This window comes from Manis javanica, chromosome 1 (assembly GCF_040802235.1).
Source record: "Manis javanica isolate MJ-LG chromosome 1, MJ_LKY, whole genome shotgun sequence".
NCBI classification, from domain to species: Eukaryota; Metazoa; Chordata; class Mammalia; order Pholidota; family Manidae; genus Manis; species Manis javanica.
Window position 1 is genome coordinate 56,349,442 of NC_133156.1, and position 14,192 is coordinate 56,363,633.

The 14,192-nt window shown below is 38.5% G+C and overlaps 1 protein-coding gene across 10 annotated transcripts in view; it reads left to right on the forward strand.

Annotated features, from left to right (window-relative positions):
• NSD1 (nuclear receptor binding SET domain protein 1) overlaps window positions 1–14,192 on the forward strand; it is a 177,426-nt gene that overhangs the window by 124,008 nt on the left and 39,226 nt on the right. For all 10 annotated transcript variants that reach the window (XM_073232711.1, XM_073232695.1, XM_073232718.1 and 7 more), the window contains 3 exons: window positions 1,959–2,077; window positions 3,010–3,153; window positions 12,110–12,233. In XM_073232711.1, coding sequence (XP_073088812.1) covers window positions 1,959–2,077; window positions 3,010–3,153; window positions 12,110–12,233 — 387 coding nt within the window. The remainder of the gene's footprint in view (window positions 1–1,958; window positions 2,078–3,009; window positions 3,154–12,109; window positions 12,234–14,192) is intronic.

The following is a 14,192-nucleotide window of genomic DNA, read 5'->3' on the forward strand; positions in this document are numbered from 1 at the left end:
TATGACTGAATAATATTCCATTGTGTATATGTACCACATCTTCTTTATCCATTCATCTACTCACGGACACTTAGGTTGCTTCCATTTCTTGGCTATTGTAAATAGTGCTGCGATAAACATAGGGGTGCATATGTCTTTTTCAAACTGGGCTGCTGTATTCTTAGGGTAAATTCCTAGAAGTGGAATTCCTGGGTCAAATGGTATTTCTATTTTGAGTTTTTTGAGGAACCTCCATACTTCTTTCCACAATGGTTGAACTAATTTACATTGCCACCGGCAGTGTAGAAGGGTTCCCCTTTCTCCACAACCTCGCCAACATTTGTTGTTGTTTGTCTTTTGGATGGTGGCAATCCTTATTGAGCCTAATTCTTAAGAGCTTTGGAATCTTCTAGATTAAATTAGAATCTGACTTCTGGAGCGTCTACTTGTTGATCTTGGGTCTGCCCAGAGAAGGAATGAGCAACCCTTTTTAGTAACAGGTATAATGACGATAGTTTGAGTATTTAACTCTAGTAAGTCTTTGTGCAGGTCCTTTGCTTAGGACTGTTACTTCTAATCCATCTAAAGCATTACAAAGAATTTTAGAGTTTCATATTATTCCTGTTTTAGATAAGAAACATGAAGGTGAAAGAGGTGGCAGGGTAAGGAAGCTAAAACCAGACCTCACCAGATTCATGGCCACACTACTGTCTTTGTTTTCCACTTTACATTTTCTCCATGCCGATTCTTTCTACTACTTTGGTCATTTGTCTGTGAAGGCCATTCATTGATTAATGTCATTCCTGAAATAATAGCCCAGACTTGAGCACAATGTGCATCAGATATGATCTGCCAGCGAATGAACACTTCTTTAAATTTGACCTGTGATTAAGTTTTCTGACAAGTAAATATAGTAATATGTTAGCTTCAGATAACCTATGGCAATTATAATCCCATAGGTTCATCAATTTTGCTTGCTTTTGGAATAAAAACTGCTTTCAAAATAATACCATCTCTTTTCCTATACTTTTGTACTTCAGTTTTTATAACACAGCCTGAACTCTACCCTTTGTAAATTTCATCTAAAGTTTAAGCTCTTGAGAATTTTGAACCTTTATTCTGTCGTCATATTAACTCTTCCTTTCCTCTTAGATGGCCAACCCCTTTGTTAGCAGAGTTCTCCATCAGTATCAGGCAGTCCAAGAAGAGAGCACTGTAAAGCTGTTTCCCACGTCCAGTCTTCATTTTGATACCTAGCCTAATAATCCTGGGACATTTTAGGAAATACCATTTTGGATTTCCTCTTGATGTTTCTGTAACAAAGAGTTGAAATACATAAAATATAGAAAATGACGAGGCTGGAATTTGAATTTCTAAATATGCCAGGTTTTAGACCATCCACTAATTATATTGAATGTTCAAGGTTATAGTATCAATGTAGGAATATCTGTTAAGCCACTAAAAATATTGAGAGAGGTCTTTTCCCCTCCTCCTGTAAGCCAATACTTAACACATTTCAACTTTTTGGTTTACCTTAATCCTTAAATCATATAGTGATATAATTTACTGTCTTCAATCTTGGAGGCCAAGTTTTTATATCTTTTCCTCACTACTAACTGCATTTCCTCCCCATGTATAGGATACTGAAGTCCTTTGAGGAACTAGAAAATCTTGTCATTTCAATTATGTAAAATGAAATTGCTTTAATAATAACCTTCCCACACATTACTATTTGATCTGTCAGAGGCAGAATATATATATATGTAGCAATTTCCTCAACTAGTTACAGTGTCATGGGTAAGTCTCTCTTCTTCACTGCTTCTGTTCTCCTCATCTACAGAGTTGGAGAATTAAATGGGTTTTCAGGTTGGTTTTTATTCTAACATTCCATAATTCTTTGAGGACCTTTAGTTGAGAATAGGAGTTCTTGGAACATGTGCATGATTAGCCAGCAGGTAACACCTGTTTTCCTGTCATAGGCACTACCAAGATATTTGATAAACCAAGGAAGCGAAAACGACAGAGACATGCTACAGCCAAGGTGCATTGTAAAAAACTGAAAAATGACGACTCATCAAAAGAAACTCCAAGCTCAGAGGTATTACTCAGTTCTTCATCTTCTGGCCTTCCAAAAGCAAAGCTCCGTTTCACAGTAGAAGCCATATCCCTCTTTCCCTTGAGTTTACTTAAGGATAGTATTTTACCGAAAGAGCTAAAAGCCTTAAGGAATCCTGGAGGAAAAGGAGAGCCTGATCCTAGTAAAAATAAGGCAAGGCACATATGGCAGTTGTGGCTATGATCTTTTCAAAAGGTCACATCCTATGCTCTAGGTACCAGATGAGTTACATAACTGTTTCATCATGAAGTAAACTTTTTCTAATACCAGAGGGGACAATATCAAGTAACCATATGATCTGAATGATCTTGGATATTGCCCTTTAAAAGTTGAGACTGCTGTGATTAAGGGGAAACTCATTTGCATAATTTTTTGAGACTGTCAGCTGCTCAATTTTAGAATAATGTCTATAAACATCAGCTTTAAGGAAACAAAGATGGATTTAAAACCATTTCCTGACAGAGCATCAGTGCATACATTGATGCTCTCTCTGGCTTTCCAACTCAGGTTAAAAGAGAATTAGAACAAGTCAGGTCAGCATCACACATTGTGATACAGAGTGTTTCTTTCCAGGACAGTTTGAATAGAATGCCCAATGGGGGCATTATTTAGGAAACACTGATCTTGGAAGGACAAATAAGTAATCAAATAAACTTAAGAATGTTTTCTCTCCCTTAGTGAAACCTTAAAATGGAACAGCTCAAAAAGTTCCAGTGGAACAGCCTCAGAGCAGTTAGTGGCAGGGATGAGGCGCCCACTACCCGTCCAATCACAGCAGGGTTAGAACTAACATTGCATGCAGTCCGCCCACGTGATTGGCTGAACATCTGTAAGTGCTTAATGGCTAGACAAATAGCAGCCCAGAGGGAGGGGGTCAATAATACAAATGTGGAACATTATTTTTTCTCTGCAAGGGAGAACTGATGACACATGGGACGGCTGCAAGCCCCAAGGAAACTGTTGAGGAGGGTGTAGAAAACGACCATGGGATTCCTGCATCTAAAAAACTGCAGGGTGAACGAGGTGGAGGAGCTGCACTCAAGGAGAATGTTTGTCAGGTAGAAAGTTTTGCCCACTTGCATTTTGATTGCATTCTTATGTTTTGTGAGAGGCCCTCTCCATCTCTTGATGTCCCAATCATGGTTAGAATAAAAATTCTCTTGGATGATCCCAGGGGAGTCACTTCCCTTTAAGGATTTAACTCTTCACCCTCCCCACAAAAAGAGAAAGAAAGAGAAATATTTAGTATCAGTGAACCACTTACCCTTATTGCCCAGGAGTAAATGCCCTGAAGCAGATCTGAGTTGGGGGAAGTGAGTCTGTGGTTGTGCAGTCAAGGATCATTTTCCTGTACATCTCATGGTTTGAGAATCTTCAGGTTTCAAAAAAATTTTAAAGGGTAACTTTTACTTTGAGATTTAATTTTGCTTAAAATTAGTGACTTTAGAGAAACCTGTCACTTACATTTTTCTATTTAATAAACATTATACAGTATTTACTGTGTGTCAAGTATTGTTCCAACTGCTTTATAAATTTTACATCATTTAGTCATAACAATCTCATAGATTACCATTATTACCCTCATTTTATAGATGAGGAAACAGAGGCACAGAGATGTTAAATAGCTTGCTTATAGCACACAGTGAAGCCAGGATTCAATCTCAGTTAGTCTGGGTTTAGAGTCTTAACCACTTAATTGTGTTGCCTCCTTGTGAGATGTGACTCCACTTTATTGTTAGAGACTTTATTCTTATTTGACTTGGAAGTGGAGTCAATTAAAAGGATGTTTTGGTTATGTTCTCTTTATATAGTCTTGATTTACCTTTTGTAAATTCTTATAAACTGGCATATAAAAAATTCAAGATACTTTTTTTTTTTTTTTACTTTTTTCTAATTGAAACAGCTAAAAAATAAAATTAACCCAGTCCCAGAATATTGTATTATGGCCAGTATACTTTAAATTCAATTTCTTTATCTATTAATTTTTATTATTGCATAAAGAAAGTTGATTGAGACCACTTCCCACAGTGTTAGTCCTCAGAGACTGTTATGCCCACAAAGGTTATCCACAAAGTATGAGTAAAAGTATGGTGACCTTGTGGTCCTGGCTTGTTTGGATCAGTTTTTGTTTAAATCTTTTGTTCCTATATAATTTATTAATAATATCTATTACTTTCATTCTCAAGTGTCCCAGTTTGACAGATGAATTACGTGGTCATCCCACTTAAAGGGTCAGTCCATAAACATTTGGTTAATTTGAAAAAAGTTATTCTTTGATACATAATGTAATTGAAATTTTTATGTTTTAATAATAAAAGTGAACTTGCTTATTATACATTATAAAGCTGATGTCACTGACATTTTGAATATACAAACAAAATATATTATGGCACTTGTCAATTTTTCTATGTGAATGGTGGATAATGGGAGAGCCAAACATCTGAATATAGCTCAGAGTACAGGTTGATTAAGACTTTGGGGTCCCCACAATCCCCTGACTGCATCTGGCTTTCTCTCCCCCTCCCCCTTAGTTCATATATTTAAGCTTTGGTGTTCAGTGCCATGACCTGTTCTCTTTCCGTGAGGTTCTGAAGATACCAGATTTGTCTAGGCACCTTAAGCCTTTCTTGTTTTACAGAATAAATAAAAGACTTTCTTTCATTTTTAGCAGTTTTCTTCTAATTACTGTGGGAAAACAAGTCCGGATATTAGAGGGGTGAAAAGTATCAAAGGTTGGCAATTTGCAGACTTTTCGTAAATTTACAGTGTTTTCAAAGCAGCAGATCCAGATCTTTATTTTATTTCTTAAGGCCCTATTTTAATTGACACCCTGTCTGAGATGAGATCTCACAAAGGTAATCTGAGTTGGTTCTAGTCTTAAGTGTGTTCAACCTTAATCAAAGCCCTTTTGAGATTGTTGTGACCTAAGTCCAGCCAGCCAGTATCTCTTGTATGAACCATTGCAGTAGTCTCTTAATGGTCTCTGCTTCTATTCTCACATTTCTTACTTTTGAACTAGTTTTCCATGTAGCAGTGAGGGATGGTTTTTAAATGAGTACCTGATTTCAGCCTTCCTTTATTAAAGCTCTCTAATGATAATGGCATACTTTTTTTTGTTATCATTAATCTACAATTACATGAAGAACATTATGTTTACTAGGGTCCCCCCTTCACCAAGTCCCCCCCACAAACCCCACTACAGTCACTGTCCATCAGCATAGTAAGATGTTGTAGAATCACTACTTGTCTTCTGTGTTGCACAACCCTCCCCATGCCCCTCCCCCCCATTATACATGCTAATTGAAATACCCCCTTTCTTTTTCCCTGCCCTTATCCCTCCCTTCCCACCCATCCTCCCCAGTCCCTTTCCCTTTGGTAACTGTTAGTCCATTCTTGGTTCTGTGATTCTGCTGCTGCTTTGTTCCTTCAGTTTTTCTTTGTTCTTATACTCCACATAAGAGTGAAATCATTTGGTATTTGTCTTTCTCCGCTTGGCTTATTTCACTGAGCATAAATCCCCTCTAGCTCCATCCATGTTGTTGCAAATGGTAGGATTTCTTTTCTTCTTATGCCTGAATAATATACCATTGTATATATGTACCATATCTTCTTTATCCATTCATCTACTGATGGACACTTAGGTTGCTTCCATTTCTTGGCTATTGTAAATAGTGCAGTGATAAACATAGGAGTGCATCTGTCTTTTTCAAACTGAGCTGCTGCATTCTTAGGGTAAATTCCTAAAACTGGAATTCCTGAGTAAAATGGTATCTCTATTTTGAGTGTTTTGAGGAATCTCCATACTGCTTTCCACAATGGTTGAACTAATTTACATTGCTACCAGCAGTGTAGGAGGGTTCCCTTTTCTCCACAACCTCGCCAACATTTGTTGTTGTTTGTATTTTAGATGGTAGCCATCCTTACTGGTGTGAGGTGATATCTCATTGTGGTTTTAATTTGCATTTCTCTGATAACTAGTGATGTAGAGCATCTTTTCATGTGTCTGTTGGCCATCTGAATTTCTTTTTTGGAGAACTGTCTGTTCAGCTCCTTTGCCCATTTTTTAATTGGGTTATTTGCTTTTTGTTTGTTGAGGTGCGTGAGCTCTTTATATATTTTGGATGTCAAGCCTTTATCAGATCTGTGATTTATGAATATATTCTCCCATACTGTAGGGTACTTTTTTGTCCCATTGATGGTGTCTTTTGCTATACAGAAGATTTTCAGCTTGATGTAGTCCCACTTGTTCATTTTTGCTTTTGTTTCCCTTGCTGGGGAAATATATTCATGAAAAAGTCGCTCATGTTTATGTCCAAGAGATTTTTGCCTATGTTTTTTTCTAGGAGTTTTATGGTTTCATGACTTACAATCAGGTCTTTGATCCATTTCGAATTTACTTTGTATATGGTGTTAGACAGTGATCCAGTTTCATTCTCTTACATGTAGGTGTCCAGTTTTGCCAGCACCATCTGTTGAAGAGACTGTCATTTACCCATTGTATGTCCATGACTTCTTTATCGTATATTAATTGGCCATATATGTTTGGGTTAATGTCTGGAGTCTCTATTCTGTTCCACTGGTCTGTGGCTCTGTTCTTGTGCCAGTACCAAATTGTCTTGATTACTGTGGCTTTGTAGTAGAGCTTGAAGTTGGGGAGCGAGATCCCTCCCACTTTATTCTTCCTTCTCAGGATTGCTTTGGCTATTCGGGGTCTTTGGTGATTCCATACGAATTTTTGAATTACTTGTTCCAGTTCATTGAAGAACGCTGTTGGTAATTTGATAGGGATTGCATCAAATCTGTATATTGCTTTGGGCAGGGTGGCCATTTTGATGATATTAATTCTTCCTAGCCAAGAGCATGGGATGAGCTTCCATTTGTTAGTGTCCTCTTTAATTTCTCTTAAGAGTGTCTTACAGTTTTCAGGGTATAGGTCTTTCACTTCGTTGGTTAGGTGTATTCCTAGGTATTTTATTCTTTTTGATGCTATTGTGAATGGAATTTTTTTCCTGATTTCTCTTTCTATTAGTTCATTGTTAGTGTATAGGAAAGCCACAAATTTCTGTGTGTTAATTTTGTATCCTGCTCTGTATTCTGATATCAGCTCTAGTAGTTTTGGAGTGGAGTCTTTAGGGTTTTTTATGTGCAATATAATGTCATCTGCAAATAGTGACCATTTAAGTTCTTCTTTATCAATTTGGATTGGTTATATTTCTTTGTTTTGTCTAATTGCCATGGCTAGGACCTCCAGTACTATATTAAATAACAGTGGGGATAGTGGGCATCCCTGTTTTGTTCCCGATCTCAGAGGAAAGGCTTTCAGCTTCTCGCTGTTCAGTATGATGTGTTAGCTGTGGGTTTATCAAATATGGCCTGTATTATGTTGAGGTTCTTGCCCTCTATACCCATTTTGCTGAGAGTTTTTATCATGAATGAATGTTGAATTTTGTCAAATACCATTTCAGCATCTATGGACATGATCATGTGGTTTTTGTCCTTTTGGTTTATGTGGTGGATGATGTTGATGGATTTTCGAATGTTATATACCATCCTTGCATCTCTGGGATGAATCCCACTTGGTCATGGTGTATGATCCTTTTGATACACTTTTTGAATTCGGTTTGCTAATATTTTGTTGAGTATTTTTGCATCTATGTTCATCAGGGATATTGGTCTGTAGTTTTCTTTTTTGGTGGGGTCTTAGCCTGGTTTTGGTATTAGGGTGATGTTGGCTTCATAGAATGAGTTTGGGAGTATTCCCTCGTCTTCTATTTTTGGAAAACTTTAAGGAAATGGGTATTATGTCTTCTCTGTATGTCTGATAAAATTCTGAGTTAAGTCCATCTGGCCTGGGTTTTTTTTTCTCTTGGGTAGTTTTTTGATTACCACTTCAATTTCTTTGCTCGTAATTGGTTTGTTTAAATTTTGTGTTTCTTCCTTGGTCCATCTTGGAAGGTTGTATTTTTCTAGGAAGTTGTCCATTTCTCCTAGTTTTTCCAGCTTGTTAGCATATATAGGTTTTCATAGTATTCTCTAATAATTCTTTGTATTTCTGTGTGGTCTGTCATGATTTTTCCTTTCTCGTTTCTGATTCTGTTGATGTGTGTTGATTCTCTTTTTCTCTTCATAAGTTTGGCTAGAGGCTTATCTATTTTGTTTATTTTCTCAAAGAAGCAGCTCTTGGTTTCATTGATTGTTTTCTATTATTTTATTCTCAATTTCATTTATTTCTTCTCTGATCTTTATTATGTTCCTCCTGCTTACTTTGGGCCTCATTTGTTCTTCTTTTTCCAATTTCGGTAATTGTGACGTTAGACTATTCATTTCGGATTGTTCTTCCTTCTTTAAGTATGCCTGGATTGCTATATACTTTTCTCTTAAGACTGCTTTCGCTGCATCCCACAGAAGTTGGGGTTTGTGTTGTTGTTTCATTTATTTCCATTATTGCTTGATCTCTTTTAATTTGATCATTGATCCATTGATTATTTAGGAGCATGTTGTTAAGCCTCCATGTGTTTGTGGGCCTTTTTGCTTTCTTTGTACAATTTAGTTCTAGTTTTATACCTCTGTGGTCTGAGAAGTTGGTTGGTAGAATTTCAATCTTTTGGAATTTACTGAGGCTCTTTTTGTGGCCTAGTGTGTGGTCTATTCTGGAGAGTGTTCCATGTGCACTTGAGAAGAATGTGTATCCTGTTGCTTTTGGATGTAGAGTTCTATAGATGTCTATTAGGTCCATCTGTTCTAGTGTGTTGTTCAGTGCCTCTGTGTCCTTACTTATTTTCTGTCCGGTGGATCTATCCTTTGGAGTGAGTGGTGTGGTGAAGTCTCCTAAAATGAATGTATTGCATTCTGTTTCTTCCTTTAATTCTGTTAGTATTTGTTTCACATATGCTGGTGCTCCTGTTGGGTGCATATATATTTATAATGGTTATATCCTCTTGTTGGACTGATCCCTTTATCATTATGTAATGTCCTTCTTTATCTTTTGTTACTTTCTTTATTTTGAAGTCTGTTTTGTCTGATACCAGAATTGCAACACCTGCTTTCTTCTCTCTGTTGTTTGCATGAAATATCTTTTTCCAGCCCTTGACTTTAAGTCTGTGCATGTCTTTGGGTTTGAGGTGAGTCTCTTGTAAGTAGCATATGGATGGATCTTGCTTTTTTATCCATTCTATTACTCTGTCTGTGTCTTTTGATTGGTGCATTCAGTCCATTTACATTTAGGTGATTATTGAAAGATATGTGCTTGTTGCCATTGCAGGCTTTTGATTTGTGGTTACCAAAGGTTCAAGGTTAGCTTCTTTAGTATCTTCCTGTCTAACTTAACTCGCTTATTGAGCTATTATGAACACTGTCTGGTGATTCTTTATTTCTCTCCCTTCTTATTCCTCCTCCTCCATTCTTTATATGTTGGTTGTTGTATTCTGTGCTCTTTTGTGTTTCCTTTGACTGCTTTTGTGGGTATTTGATTTTATTTTTTGCCTTTAGTTAGTATTTGGTTGGTCTTCTTTCTTTGCTGTGATTTTATTTTCTCTGGTGACATCTATTTAGTCTTAGGAGTGCTCCCATCTAGAGCAGTCAGTCTAAAATACCCTGTAGAGGTGGTTTGTGCGAGGGAAATTCCCTCAACTTTTGCTTGTCTGGGAATTGTTTAATCCCTCCTTCATATTTAAATGATAATTGTGCTGGATACAGCATTCTTGGTTCAAGGCCTTTCTGTTTCATTGCATCAAATATATCATGCCATTCTCTTCTGGTTTCTGTTGCGAAGTGTGATGATAGTCTGATGGGTTTTCCTTTGTAGGTGACCTTTTTCCTCTCTCTAGCTGCCTTTAAAACTCTGTACTTGCCCTTGATCTTTCCCATTTTAATTATTATGTGTCTTGGTGTTGTCTTCCTTGGGTCCCGTCTGTTGGGAGTTCTGTGTACTTCCGTGGTGTGATCGATTATTTCCTCCCCCAGTTTGGGGAAATTTTTAGCAATTATTTCTTCAAATACACTTTGTATCCGTTTTTCTTTCTCTTCTTCTTCTGGTACCCCTATAATGTGGATATTGTTCCTTTTGGATTGGTCACACCGTTCTCTTAGTATTGTTTCATTCCTGGAGATACTTTTATCTCTTTCTGCGTCAGCTTCTCTGTGTTCATTTTCTCTGATTTCTATTCCATTAATGGCCTTTTGCACCTTATCTGGTGTGCTCTTAAGACCTTCCAGAGATTGTTTCATTTCTATAGTCTCCTTCCAGACTTTATCCCTTAGCTCTTGCGTATTTCTCTGAAGATCCATCAGCATGGTTATGACCTTTATTTTGAATTCTTTTTCAGGAAGAGTGGTTAGGTCTATCTCTTTCTCAGGGGTTGGCTCTGTGATTTGGTCTAGATCAGATCATTCTGCCTTTTCATGGCGATAGAGGTAATTGTGGGCAGCTGGTGCGTGTGTCGGCTGGGAGAATGTCCCTTCTTGCTAGTTGTGGCCTTCCTCTCCTAGGAGAACAGCGACCCCTAGTGGCTTGTGCTGGGAAGCTGCACACAGAGGGGGTGTTTGATTCATGCCTGGCTGCTGTGGAAGAAGCTTTGCCTGGTTACTGTGGGCGTGGCGGCCGCTGCCGCAGTGGCGGAGTCGCGCTGGAGGGGGAACATGCGGAAACCATGAGGGGCATCCGAGCTGTGCTGCTGCCCAGGGGGTTGGGGCACCCGGAGTTTTCCAGGTTCCCAGCTGCTGAGCTGGTTGTGCTGGGACACCTCTGTCCACCTGTGGGGTCCCTGTCCCTTTAAGACTTTCAAAGGACACTCACTTTTCTTTGTCCCAGGGGCGCTGGCTGCGGGGACCTGCTCACAGGTCTTACTGTCCTATTTCCGTAGTATACAGCACCCCACTCACTGTGTGTCTGCTCTCTGGTGTGGATGGCTAGGGCTGGGTATTTCAGTCCTGGGCTCCCTTTCCCTCCCCACTCTGACTCCTCTTCTCCTGCTGGGAGCTGGGGTGAGGGGTGCTCGGGTCCTGCTGGGCTGCGGCTTGTATCTTAACCCCCTTCGTGAGGTGCTGGGTTCTCGCAGGTGTAGATGTAGTCTGGCTGTTGTCATGTGTCTTCTGGTCTCTCTTTTCGGAATAGTTGTATTTGTTGTATTTTCAAAAATATATATGTTTTTGGGAGGAGATTTCCGTTGCTCTACTCACGCCGCCATCTTGGCTCTGTGTAGTACTTTGATTCTTGAATGATGTTTTAAATTGTAGTTAAGGCAAATACCTTAATTGAAGCTTCCAGAGAGATGCTCAAGGTTATTTCCTCCCACCTCTTCACACACAGTTCAAACAGGTGCCCCATTGAAAGAGAGAAGGAGGTGGGGATGACTACAGTGCAGGAGGAGATGATGACCTCCAAGGTTGGGCTGAGAGCAGAGGATGGGGGCAGCTGGCCTTAACCTCGAATCACAGCAAAAGCAAACTGCACATGAAAACAAAGGGGCTCAACCCATATTTTTGTAACAAGAATAAAATATGAGGGTGTGATGATCTGTAAGGCTACACCAACAGGCCCTTGTTTCTTTCTCACCTCATCTACTGCTTCTAACTTTCATTTACTTAGTTAGTGACACTGGCTCCCCTTGTGATTCTCAGAAATGCCATGGTTTTTCTTAGCTGTGAAGTTATCTCCTTGTTGCCTTCCTAATCCTTCCTTTAACTCATGTGGCTGAAATGTCATTCAGAGTGTGAGAAGCCATTCTTAATCACCCAATCCAAAGTAGCTATTTGAATTCTCTACCTAATGCTGGTTATTGTCTGGTATCTTTCCGGTTGATTTGTTTACTTATATTTTCTATTCCTTATAATGTAAGAAGTATGAGTGCCAGGGACCTTGTGGTGCCTGGCATAGAAGAGGTAATCATTAAATTCTGGCTGATTGTATGGTGGAATTTCTTGTTTATGGCAAAGCTGCTTCGTAATCTTTGCCTTCATAAAGGCCTTCCACTTGGGATTTTTATGTAGACAGATCTGTTTTCTTTCTCTTAACAGAATTGTGAGAAACTGGGTGAGCTGCTGTTATGTGAGGCTCAATGTTGTGGGGCTTTCCACCTGGAGTGCCTTGGATTAACTGAGATGCCCAGAGGAAAATTTATCTGCAATGAATGTCACACAGGTAAAGTAGATAGAGAAGGGTCTTTTTCCAAAGAAGGTTTGAGTTTTTCAAGTTCTTTTGTGGTGGTGGGGGTGGAATTTTACTGGAGACACTACTCTGTGGCAATACTGAGCGGTTGGTATAGACACAGAGATAGGTAGGTGCTGTATGGTCTTTGCCCTCAGAAGGCACAGCAACTGCACAGTGAATGAATAGCACAATGTAGTGCAAAAGTGCTATAGTGGAGATACATTCAAGTGCTTTGTGAACAAAGATGAGCTGATGCCACAGAGGAAGAGTTTGGCTTTAAGAGAGAAATATAAATTATGTAGGGAGGGAAAGGACAGAAGGTCCAGTAATGAAAGCATGAAATATTTGGGAAATAGGAAGTATAAGTCACTGTGTTGAGAGCTTAAGAAATTTTAGGGAAGAGGCACTGGTAGTAATGAGGAGGGCTCTGGATTACTGGTAATGTTTTTATATGTCACTGAGTGGTGATTATATATGCACGTTTATTTCATGACTGCTTAGGAACTGTATACTTAGGATGTGTGGATAGTTCTTAGTGTACTTTTCTGTGTTTATATCATATGTCAATAAACATTTACCAAAAGGAGATCTGGGAGTGTTGTAATATGTAATTTGGTCCAAAAATAGGAATGATTAGACTAGCTGGACTTCTTCTGTAAAGCACCTTACGATTGTGCTACGGAGATTATTCTGTTTTCGGCATTCTGTGTGCATGCTACAGCATTTCAATAGTGAAGAAATGGGGCTGAAGGTAGAGATCTTATACTCTTAAGTCATTAAAACCATTGGTATGGATGATGCTGCCGAATAGGAAGCATCTGTGGAATGAGAAGAGGGCTAATGACAGTACCTGATTATACCCTCCTTAAAAGGGACTGCTGGAAGGGTGAGGAAGAGCTAGTCAATGAGTTAAGGCCAGGGGAGTAGGATGTCATTACCAGAGGCAGATACAGCAAAGAGACCAAGGAGATTCTATAGTGAAAAGAGGTTGTTACATTTGGTAGTAAGAAAATACTTGACTTATTTCCAGAAGGTGCCACACTAACCAAGTTGAAGGGTGAATGAATACCAGTATACACTATTTCTTACAGAAGATTGATTTCAACAGAAAGAGGGCAGTAATTGAAGGGAGGAGGACGTCATAAGGTCAAGAGGAAGAACATCTTGAGTGTTTTGAATGATGAAAGTCAAGAACTGTGTAGGGAAATAAATTTCCACAGCAGGAGAGGGAATAGTGGAGTACAGTCACATAGAGGATAAAGCTGAAGAGATAAATTAAAAAATGGAATATACCATGGAGTTGTGATCTAGAAGAAGGAAGCTGAAAGTCTTTTCTTGGCTTGGTGAGAATGATGGGAAAAGGCACTTTCTAATTGGAAAGGAAGATTGTAGATTTAGAGTAGCCCCTTTGGGAAATGAGAGAGAGAATTAACTTATGTCTGTAAATAGATGGCTGTATCAGATTGAGTTATTTCATCTTTCTGCTGCCTCTTTCAGCAGTGTAGAGGAAAAAGCTGAAAAAACAAGATACTTTACCTTCTACACAGTTGAGCTTTTGGTTATTAAGGGGAGTAATACTATTCCCCCATAAATGAAATTTAAACAAAATGTTTTAGGTATGTGCTTATGTATTTCTCTTATCCTAATCTTAGAAAGATGTTGCCTTTTTGCCAATGGTCTAGTTTTACTAGTCTTATTTTTATTATAATATAATACTCTCTGAGTAGGTTACAACAGCAAAGCTAAAAAATCAAATTTATAGAAATAACTTACCTACTAGAAAATGTGCCCATTTTTCTGTTTTTTGTTGTTACACATTAGATTTATCTTTTTTGGAGTTTTATATAAGTGAAATCAACTTGTATGTAATTCTATGTGTCTAGCCCGGCATAATGTTTTTGGGCTCATTTATATTGATAATGTGTATTAGTAATTCATTCTCTTTCTTAA